The sequence below is a fragment of the Octodon degus genome, unplaced genomic scaffold (genome assembly GCF_000260255.1).
Source record: "Octodon degus isolate 3935 unplaced genomic scaffold, OctDeg1.0 scaffold00080, whole genome shotgun sequence".
NCBI lineage: Eukaryota > Metazoa > Chordata > Mammalia > Rodentia > Octodontidae > Octodon > Octodon degus.
In genome coordinates, this window is record NW_004524656.1 from 10,196,448 (window position 1) to 10,207,954 (window position 11,507).

Here is an 11,507-nt window from a genome sequence, read left to right on the forward strand (position 1 = left end):
GCTGGGGGATTGAACCGCGGTCCCTGATGCTTTTGCTAAGCTTGTTCTAAGTAGGTGCCCTAGACCACCGAGCCATCTCTCCAGCCCCACTACAGCATTTTTTAAAGTAATTTGTGGGGTTGGGGAGATAGCTCAGTAGAATAAGCACCAGCCTGTCAAGTGCAGAATCCTGAGTTCAATCCCTGGTACCACAAAACACAAACAACAAAAAAGTAATTTGCGAATTGAAATTTGTTGTAGTTTAGAATGTCTAATCCTCTGCAAGTAACTTCTCTAAAGGATCCAGTTTAGTGCCTTAGACTCAGTGATTTTAGTTCCAACTCTGCTTCTTAGATAATAGTCTTGCTTTGCTCTTGTCAATTTAAGCATGGAGTTGTTACCTAATATTGGCATTTAATTTGTTCAGTTTTCTTGAGCTAGATAGGAAGGACAACATTTGCCCCAGTAGTCATGAAGATAATTAAAAGTATGTGATTGTCACATAATGAAAGGGACTGATGGCCCCTCTCTGAAATCTGACCTTGGTGTTCTTATTCACTTCTGGTTCAGATTCATATTTCAGCTCATATTTCGATCCACTTTCACTGTAGTGTGGATAGCACACATTTTGGGCCAGTGCTTTTAGGAACAGGTGCAGAAATAGCATTATGGGGGCTGGGGAGATGGCTCAGTGGAATAAGCGCTTCCCCGGCAAGTGCAAGGGCCTGAGTTCAATCCCCAGTTCCGCAAAAAAAAAAAAAAAAAAGAAAAGAAAAAAGAAATAGCATTATGGTCTATCAAGAGAAGTCTATGAAATATACATGTTCTTTTTAATGGAAATGCTGTAATTGGAGCAAAACAGAAAGACCACATTAACTGGCCTCATGCTGGGCAAAGACACCCCCTCTGGATGCAGTTCTGGGGAGGAGCAAGATGCCTCGGCTCAGTGCACTTGGTTCGTCTTTGCCCCAGCACCTGCAGCAGGTGTTGTGCATCCAGATGAGTCGCCGGGACACGTGCTTCTCTCTTGAGGCCACCAATAAAGGAACAAAGCAGCACAATACCTGAATCACAATGTTCCACGTGCTGTTCTTTTTTTTTAAGGTAGCTCTGAAGTAGTAATTTAATCATTTCTACTTGGAAGAGAATGAGGTTTTGTTATTGTTGGTTTTTTTTTTTAATGCAGTCCTCTGGGGCTCTTGTGAAGCTGCATCAAACAGTAGTGCAGCTTGCCTGTGTCCCCAACTTCAAGGAGCAAAGTCTCCCCTAAAACAGAACTGTTGGTTCTTGTTTATCAAATTTGTATAAGTAAATGTTGGTGTGAGAGAAGCTGTTCTTGAGGAAAATTAAAACCTGGGATTATTGATCGGTGGAAGGAATCACTTTCCGCAGACCTTGCAGCAGGCCCCCACACAGTGATTTTATAAACTTTCAGGAAGTTGTGCAAAACCCAGGAAAGGTACAATATATAATTAAAGTTCTGATGTATTAATTAGACAATCCAAGAGCGCACTTGAAGATAAAAGGACACCAGATGTGTCAGGGAGAAAGAGTTGATGTGCTTTAGATAAAATTTAAAATCAAAAAAGCCTTCAAATCGTCTTATGCTCTATTATAGCAGAATGATTGCTTAGTTCAAAGTCTTGCTGACAATTTAACACATTCAGTTTGATCATTTGGGCTTAGAAATTTTTTTCTCTTTCATATTTGCCCTTCCCTCAGCCCAAAATAATTTTTGAGATGATAGAAGACTATACAGCCTATCAAATATCAGACAGAGGGTTCCCTATCGGGTTCCTGGCTTTGAGGGTCAAACCTCATTTATATTTAGCTCTCTTGTTTACAAGATAGAAAATGTTCTTTCGGTTTTATCATTGTAGTCCACTTAGGTCACGCTTTTAACGGGAGCAAAGATAACTTATTAATATTTATAAGTTATAAAATTTATTGACTTTCAAAAAAATCTCAGTAAAATCTAGCATGCCTGGAACTTGATATTTAGTGGTGACATTCTCTCTTCTTTGTATTTATGAAGAGTATAGAAGTAGTTTTTCTTCCTGCTGGGAAGTATTGATGGTAAATAATGAAGTTAGCAGTCATAGAGAGCAAGTGTACAGGGGTACATGCATCCTTGGCTAATAGGAGTCCTTTAAATGGAACAATGCCTTCTTCTCTTTCCTCCCATCTGTATAAGTACAAATGAAACAACAACCATTGCACACTCATAGCACTGAGGTGGCTTAGTCTCGCCTTTAAAAATCCAGGGGGGGTAGAGAATGTCAGAGGCTTGGATTTTTTTCCTCACTTCTCTGTTGCCAACCTCCTTATTCCTAATTCACTTCATTAATGAGAAATCTCTTTTCTTCTTTTCTTAGCTCTTCCAGCTATGACTCTGGGATAAAATTGCAAGACCTAAATCTTTGATGGGAAAGACCTTTTGGTGTTAAAGGGGAAAAGTCATCAAACAAACATCTCAATGTCTTCATGCTTTTGTTTTGTCATTACTGATCATTGTGTTCAGCATTGTGGGTTTGATTTTCCTTTTTTTTTCTATCCAGATCCCCCCACAACTATCCCTCCCACAACAACCACCACCACCACCACCACCACCACCACCATCCTTACCATCATCACAGGTATGGTACCTTCATTACCATTGAAATTGTCCTGAATGTATATTGTCTCTCTGGTATGTAGAAAAAGCAAGCTCCTTGAAATCCTTGGAATTTAACTCTTCCTTTATTTTGGAGCTCCCAAGTTAAATCTTGAGGACCTCAGAAAGTCTTTTAATATCCAAGCATTTAACACTAGATCAGATCTTTTACAGCCTATCCATAAGAGAATTCTTTTAAGCATCACTATTAAAGGAAAATCCTAGGAAAATGGCAGCCTGGCTACTAGACAGTCCGCTGATAGCTTCTGCTTAGCCACAGTTGATGAAATGGTAAGTATAGTGGCGTTGGATCATGCCTTTGTCTTAATTTCATCTTAATCCACACACCCAACTTTCAGGTGCCTACTACGGCCGTGCTCCTGAGTGCAGTTAGCCATCCTGCTTGGGACACTACCTGCTAGCAGTTTTGCTGCCTTTGTCTGTGCCTATGGCACTCACAGGCAATCACAGGGAGTCACTGTCTTTTGCATGCTGAGCAGTGGGTACCCTGCCCTCCCCTGAGGTACATACAGAGGTGGAGGAGGAAGTTACATCATTCCAATTCTATGGCTCTCTGAAACTCTTATTCAAAATGAGTCTTACTATGTCTCATTTTTGACAATCCCCAAGGGGGGCAATATGCCCTCTCTCCCCCTCCTGCTGCCCAGTGGCTCTTATAGTGCTTGGCACTGCTTCTCTGTAAACTGGGCTTCTTCTGCCTACCAAAAATAGGGTGCACCATGCCTACATGACATACAGGATTTCCTTGGAGAAGGTCTTCCCCTGCTGCTGTTTATAGGACCCCACCCCAGCAACCTGTAAGCTTAATTCTGTGAGGGGAAGAAAAACCTCTTGAAACAAAGGAACTTGCCTACTGGAATCTGGCCTGAGGTGGACTAGTCTCTCAGCAGCATGTCCTAGTGTGCCATCATCCCAGACTTCTTTGTGCAATCCAACTCTCTCAGACGTCACTCTTCACGCTCAGCTCCTTTTCAGTCCCCAGATGTGGCGAGCTTCCTTGCTGTGTTGCCTCTGGAGTCACACTGACTTTTCAGAGGACATTTTCCATACGAAAATTGACAAAATCCAAAGTGTTCAGTGAAAGAAGAGACCTGATCGGTGGATGGAACGTAACAAGTTGTCTAAGTCAAGGGGTTTTTTCACTCTTGTGTTATAGTAGAAAAAAAGAGACTCCTTAAATAATCCACTCTTGGGGATTTTTCTAAATATTGGTTACAAAACTATTAAGAGTCTACACTGAATTTTAAAACTTCTGAAAATCCATCAGTTGGTTTTTGTGTGTGTCACTCTAAACTCAGCTCTGTCTAGAGAATTTGCTTCCTAATTTGTGTGTGTGTGTGTGTGTGTGTGTGTGTGTGTGTGTGTGTGTCTGCTTTAGTTCTTTGTTAGCTCTTTCTGCTTCTTAAGTAAACTGAGTTTGTTGGCACAGTGAATGGAATTCCTCCCATTTTCTCTGTCATACCGAAGACGCTTCTTCCTAACAGGAACTTGCACAGCTACTGTGCTGTCGTGTCGGCACTGCCCACTAAGAGCTCAGTCTTTTCCCATTAGGATTCCTTATCTCTTATCTAGGAGAGCCCCTGCCATTGCGTGTACTCTCGCATTACCAGGTTGAGGTGTAGTTTCCTGTGGATGTCTAAGTTGAGGGATTGACGTCAACTAATTCTCCCCCATGCCCTGCATGTGTCAGCCCTGGAAACAGACCGGCAGTCTATCCATCTGTGCAGAAGCTGCTTCGGTGTGACCCATCACACTGGACAGTTTCATCTAGGTATCCACGTCTCCATTTTAAAGGCAATCAAGGCCTTACCCACTCGGAGCATCAGTGCATCTCTCTTTACTATAGAACAACACTTCGCAATTGTGGCTGCCCTCCTCACTACCGTAGGCTTTTGTTCCTAAGAACATTAATGTTCCCTGACCTTCTCCCCCTTTCCAATCAATCTCAGCAGTCAGTGGAGTTGCTTCAGCTCACAACTCTTAATCCTTCACTCCAGACAAAAGCTAATCTTGGGTCCTTGAGTAGTTACAACTCACTGTTATCCCAGTTCCAACTGCAGAGACTCCATTTGAGAGGAAATTTGGAAAATAAACAATGCTATATTCTGTCCACATGAAAGGCACCTTTAATGGGAACTTGTCTTTGCTTCTGTCTCTGCTGCTGGCCTCAGCTCCAGGTAATATAAGATGATCTCATAGATGCACTTTAGCCTCTTGATGTGAGCAGTTGAATGTTCTCTGCACACCAAATGCATTTGTGGTAATGAATGCCCACATTCTCACTGGCACACCCAAGAGTAGTTAAACTGAAATTGCTCCTAAAACAATATTGTGGAATCCATTGCCTTAATGGATGTGATCTTCCAGGCTTACTGTATCTTAACAAGCAGTCTTATATATATTTGTCTTGCCCAGAAAGTACATGTGTAGAGTTTAACATTTGCTCCTTTCTTCAAACAGACTAAAGGTTATGGAGCTGAATGATTATGTGTCCCATTTTAAAGGTCCGACCTATCCCCTAGATTTAGATTGGTTCCTAAAAAATCTTCCAGACCGAATCCTGACAAGTGGATAGCTAAATTAATATCCACTTCTCTCTTGCACAGTTTGGTACATTACAGCCACCATTGGCCTTAAAAGCTTCAACAGCCAAATCCAGTGACAGTAACATAGAGCCAAAACCTTAAAAAAATAAATAAAATAAAGCCCATAGTGATCTATTTCTTTTCTCCCAGTCAAACACAATAACTGAAACCCATTCCCCAGGTCAGAGTTTCATTACCAGAAAAATGTACAAATGAAATGGAAAAATATTTTTAAACTCAAAAGGTCATAGTTGATTTCTGATTTCTCTGAAAGGAAGGGTTCCAGGGTTATCTTTTATCTTCCGTAACCAGAATAATCGAATTGTTCCCCTTGTTAGGAAGGCAGACTGTCATTTTGTGCTAAGTCATCTGACTTCCTCAAAACATGTTAAAGCTTCACACCGGACACCTTTGGAAGGGAAAAATTATAAGCCCCATCCAGCTCCACTTTACACACCCAAAAGCATGGATGTCATGGTGGGAGGGGCAGAATACACTCTGCCTTTTATCCCTGCTACCTGGAACAGGTCTGGTGTCCTCTTTGTCTAAGGATAGCCTTATCTAGGGAGAAATTTTTGCAACATGCAGCATGCTGAAAGGAATATTCACTGGCAATTTGCTGTATGAACATAGTTGTAGCTTTGCAACTAGGAAGCCATTAACCTCATTAGAATATCTTTTCAAATAAAAGTAATTTGAAGGATAGGATTGGATGAGGAGCCATTCAGAGCTTCACTGTGATTCCACATGAGATTCTCTAGTGTGTCTCTTACCTTTCAAGTACGGTGATGTTCTGACCGTAGGTTTCTGTTCCACTGTTGCTTTTAGAAGCTCCCACTTTTTTTTTTAACCATGTCCATTTGTCTGTGTGGTTTCATTCATGAAGATATGTACTATATTATGGGAGAAAAAAGTACATGACTTAAATTGTTCTATTTCAAAGTTGCTTCCTACTCAATTGACTCTGTATGTTAGATATACATGAAATTGCCTGGTTTTGATCTTTGTGGTAGCTTAACCTCTGTCTCTGTCTTTGTCTCTGTCTCTCTGTCTGTCTCTGTCTCTTTCTGTCTCTCTCTCTCTCTGTAGGGTCAAGTTATTTTTCTCATAATCATCTTAGGAAACACATTGTGTTTCCTCCTTTGTTTATTTGGATATTGTATTGTTCCAGCTTGGGTGCACCTTGAGCTGGATGCTTAATGAGCAGTTCCATAGAAAGGACTCAGCAATCAGTGGTAAACACCCTCAGCACCTTAAAAATAAAATTCTGGCCAAGAGGAGTTCAACCTATAGGTCACACTGTACATGTGACTGCCATAAATTAAAAAATTAAAACTACCTTAGAATAAGAAATGAATAGCTATAGGGCCAGATTTTGAAATATATTACAAAAATCCTTTTGCAAGAGTGAAGTAGGTCATTTCTAAATGAGTTTTTCTCTTTTTAAAAATACATATTCAATTAAATATTTTGTGTTTCCTGGAAAAGAAAATAGCAAGGCTATTCTTATTGGTGTCAAAGTACTCAAAAACCAATATACCTTGGAGAAAATGATTCTTGCCCCCAGGCCTATGTTATTATTTTGGCTTCCACAGCCTGATATCATAAGCTTTTTTCATGTTAATGTGCATTAAATCACATAAATACAGAAGTTGACTGTTGGCATTTGTAGAATATGCCAAGTGAGGAAACTCAGTGCCATAGAGTAGTTCTGCAGTTCTTGGGTACACAAGAAGGAAGTATACCTGTGGTTCTAAGTCTATGGCATGTCCATCTGAATTACAGAGACCCTTGCTTCACAGGAAGCTGTCTCTTCCCCAGGCCCTTAGCTTGATGACTGCTGCTCTGCTATTGTTATTTGCATGTTACAAAAAATATAAGCTGGTCTGCTTTGAGGCATGCATTCAGCAAATATTGAGCACCCATAATATGTGCAGATAAAGAGCTCCGTGAACCCCTTAATATACGATTAATTGAGATTATATACCTCGGAGCACAACAGAAGACACTGGTTGAAGTAATTCAGTGGCACAGGCAGCAGGTGCCATAGGAGACTATGGAGAAGTGGACTGTGGCCTTTCCTGTCAAAGAATGGATATAATGTGGATGAAAGAGGATGGCAGCTTGATAATTAAGCATGAAGACGCAACATTACTTCAAGCATCTATCTTCAATGTGTTTGTATTTTGTGTATATTTATGTTCCAGGCATAGATTAAGCCTTTGTTGCTAGGAAATATGCATCTTTCATTCTAGAATGTTTATTAGATTGCCTTCTTCTAAAGTTGGCATCTACTCCATTAAGACTGTTTTTCATTCATTATGTATTGAATACTTACTGCTATGTTGGTTTGCCTGGTGACAAGACTATTATTACAGCACTAGTAAGTACTCACGAGCCATCTTTTACATGATGACTTTGTACATTAGTTGTTAACCCCACAAAGTGCACGCCCATACTTTGCATACTGTCCTGTCTTCCTTTTTATTTTGCTGATGGTGGTAAAACTGTTACAAATAACACCCTTAACCAACCAGTTTTTAATTTATATTGGTTTAGGGAGGGATGAAAGAAATTAGAATTGTACATGTGTTAAAAGTCATCACAGTTTTTTAGGGGCTAGGGATATAGCGAAGTGGCACAGCGCCTGACTGGCAAGTGCAAGGTTGTGAGTTTGATGCCTAGTACCAACAACAAAGTCTTAACAGTTTTTTGTAGAATTATGATTTCTTCCATTCCTCTATAAATCAGTATAAATTTTTAAAAATTGGTGCTATTTTAACAGGTTTACTACCATCCACAAAATTTTTTTCTTTCTTTTAATTTGTTTCTTTTGACAAATTTTTCTTGCTTATATCTGATAATCAGAGCAACTAATTTGAAGACAACAATATGCAATACAACAACTAGTGTTGAATTTCTAACATCTTGTTTAGTGAAATTTTGTATCATTTCTAATGTTTTGTCTTTTTAAATAAAGTAATTTTTATTAGAAAAAAGAAGTCCTCACATTCTGGATTGCTGTGGGTATTTTGTCTTTTTGTGATACTAGGATTGAATCCAAGCTTTTTCACTGAGCTACACCCCTAGTCCTTTTTTAATTTTGAAATAGGCTCTCACAAAGTTACTCAAGCTGGGCTCAAACTTGTGATGCTCCTGCCTCAGTCTATGAGGTTTCTAGTATCACAAATGTGCGTCACCACGCCCGGCAGTCACATTCTTTTAAAATGGATAAGAAATGGAAAGTGAAACGAGATTTTTTTTTTCTGGTCCTTCTAGCGTAATTTTTATAATTATATACACTATATTTTAAAAATAATCATGGAGAGTGAGGTATGATGTGTTTTCTTGCTGAAGGTCTATCAACAATGCAGATTTTAAAATGTAATAAACTTACATTTTCTCAGGATTAGAAAGTGAAGCCTTGGTAGTGGGAAGCAAAGGGCTTGGCAAGAAAGGCCAGACCCTCTGGTGTCCGAGCAAGAGGAACTTAGCTGGATTTCCAGAGCCTGTGTCCTCTTGCCAGCACGCCCCCCCCCCCCCGCCCCGCCGCCGCCACCCCCTTCCACAGGAGCTTCATTTTCTCCAGGGCCCAGGGCTTCTTCCTTGCAATCCCACCCAGCTTTCATACACACCAAGATATAGGAATTGTTTTCCTTGTTCAATGAAACCACTATACGGATCCCTATTGTTTCGCAGAACATCTGGTTTGCAAATGAAAAGATCTCAGGGGCACAGCAGCACAGAGTGAGCAATTCTGAAGAAGCTTTTAACAAAACTCGAAATTGCTTAACAAAAAAACCAAAAAAAATCAACTCCCCTTCCTGCTGTTCTGTGACACGCAATTTCTTCACTCAAAGGGGAGATGACATTAAAAGTAAGACTGCTTCATTATGGCTCTCCTGTTTGGGCCTTCAGCTTCAGCTCTCTTCCTAGCTGCTGCTCCCATCCCTAAGAAATGAGAGTTTAATTACAGCAAAATGTAGATGACAAGAAAAATAACCAGGAAACCAGAAGAAAACAAATTTTGGTAGTTAATTTTCCAGTACTTACTTTTGCTTTCAGTACATTTCAAGTTAAGTTAAAAGGAAGAAAGGCACCTATATTTAATATATATTGGCCAGTTCAGCACAACTGTGAAATGAAATTGTCAGGAGAATTCCTTGCCTACTCTAGTGTCTAGATTTAATGCGCCTCCATAGCACAGACTGAAGGGGAATTCAATTAAGAAAACCCATTGGCTCCTTATTGACTTTAGTTAAGAAAATAAACTGAGAGAAAGTGTATTAAAATATGTCTGGACTGCTTAGTATGCTTTCATTTAAGTTTATGGCAATCAGAATGGGAGAATTTAAATTCTTAACAATTAAGCTCTGCTTCTGAGTAGATTGGGTTCTCTGCGTTATTCCACTGTGCATTTTTTAAATGTAAACCTTATTCTCACGTACCCCCAAAATGTAGCCATGTAGAGAATCTGTCCACTGAAGCAAGAGCACCCCAGATCACTGGAGGAAGAAAAAGTATTTAAGGTTGTGAATTTAATTTTGTTCTAGGATTTTCATTTTCATTTATGGCACCCGTTGTGTTTGAGACCACAGACTAATTTATGGATTAGTTTTAAACCCCCAGTCTGTCACACTCAATGAACAATTCTAAGTTGGAGAGAATCCATATGAAAGGATTAGAATGTGCCACAGCGGAGCTTACACATGACTGTTTCAACTGAATATTGTCCAGCTGCCTCTCATGCAGTAATTTATTTTTCATTTTTTGCTAGTTGGTTAAATGGCTGGTGTCTCTGCTCTCACACATCAGAGCTTTTTTCATTTTTCATTTTGTAAATATCTTATGCTACCACATGAAATATATGTGATACTTCATATATTCAAGTCAGGGTCATAGAAACTGTAGGGCTGAGATTGAGAAGTCAATATTTAGTGAAATATACATCTTTCTAACAACAGTACAGGGCTGTGCCTTGGATTTCTTGTAAGATTATACTCATAAAACAGCTACTGGATGACTACTAAGACCCTACACACTTACTGGTTTTGCAAGAATAGTGAATTTTTTGTTGCTGCTGTTAGCCATGTAAAATAAATGTGCAATAAATTTGTCCTCATTGTAATTAAAATTAAAATGGACACAATAGCTCTGCTAGGCCGTTTTAATTTCATAACCTAATACTACCACAAGGCCAATTCAACTTTTTGTGACCTATTTTTCTTGCAGGCATACCTCAAAGATTATTTTTTTAAGGCAGCAGCAAAATGAGGTTTAGAAAAGCCTTTGTTGGAATAATTAGACACTCATTTTTCAAGCTGAGTACAGCATTTATAACTTACATTGAGAATTTCGTTTGCATTTCACCTGTCCACTCAGAATATTCTCAAACAATATGATGACCCCATCATCCGACCCACAGGGTTAGGCTCACACATCTCGCCAGCTTCTGATTAAGGTACCCTCATAATCCTACTTTATGGAGCTGCACTCCCTTCTGAGCCCAGGTGTCTGTGGTTTCGGCATGAAGTCATAATGCAGTTATGGGGTGGATCAGAAGCTGTCGTAGCGCTTGCCTTTGCAGAGTGCAAGGAGTTCTGGAGAATTTTCCTTCATTTTTCCCTGGAAATAACCTCTGTCCAAGTAGCATACCAGATGCTTTCAGAGGAACACAGTGGCTCCCCTAATGTGCACTGTTCTTAGTCAGAACACTGTAGCCCTGTGTCTCCACTGCAGTCTCCCATCCATTGGTGACGTGGATTTGCCTTTCCCAGCTATAGTAACTGTGTCATGTGACTCAAACCTGTGTTTGCTTAACTGTTTTAGAGCGTGTTTTTCCTTCCCAACATCCTTTTTTCCTCTTCTTATGGGTGCAATTGATGGATTACCCATCTCCAGAGTGGAGATGCCAGATGTACTGAACGTGCCTTCATTAATTTTCTGGTACCCACTTAAGAGTTGATGCCCAGCTTCACTTGGTTTAATTTTGTCATGAAGTTGACATGTGATGCAGGAAGACAGTAAATTGGGGTCCTTGGTTAATGAACAGACATTATGTTTAAAGAATCTATCCCTGAGGTTTTATTCCACCATCCTTTTGTTTTATATTAATTATTTACCTGGTGAAAATAAAGCATATTAGAAATGCTACCACAGGGCCGGGGAGATAGCTCAATAGAATAAGTGTTTGCCTGGCAAGCGCAGGGTCCTGAGTTCAATCCCTGGTACCAAAAAAAAAAAAAAAAAAAAAAAATCACAAAAATAAT

At 39.7% G+C, this 11,507-nt stretch overlaps 1 protein-coding gene across 7 annotated transcripts in view; it reads left to right on the plus strand.

Annotated features, from left to right (window-relative positions):
* Positions 1–11,507, plus strand: part of Cadm1 (cell adhesion molecule 1) — a 359,095-nt gene that overhangs the window by 316,192 nt on the left and 31,396 nt on the right. For 6 of the 7 annotated variants that reach the window (XM_004636484.2, XM_004636485.2, XM_004636487.1 and 3 more), the window contains one exon: positions 2,538–2,615. The exons of the other annotated variant lie outside the window; for it this stretch is intronic. In XM_004636484.2, the coding sequence (XP_004636541.1) occupies positions 2,538–2,615 (78 nt within the window). The remainder of the gene's footprint in view (positions 1–2,537; positions 2,616–11,507) is intronic. 7 annotated transcript variants of the gene reach the window in all.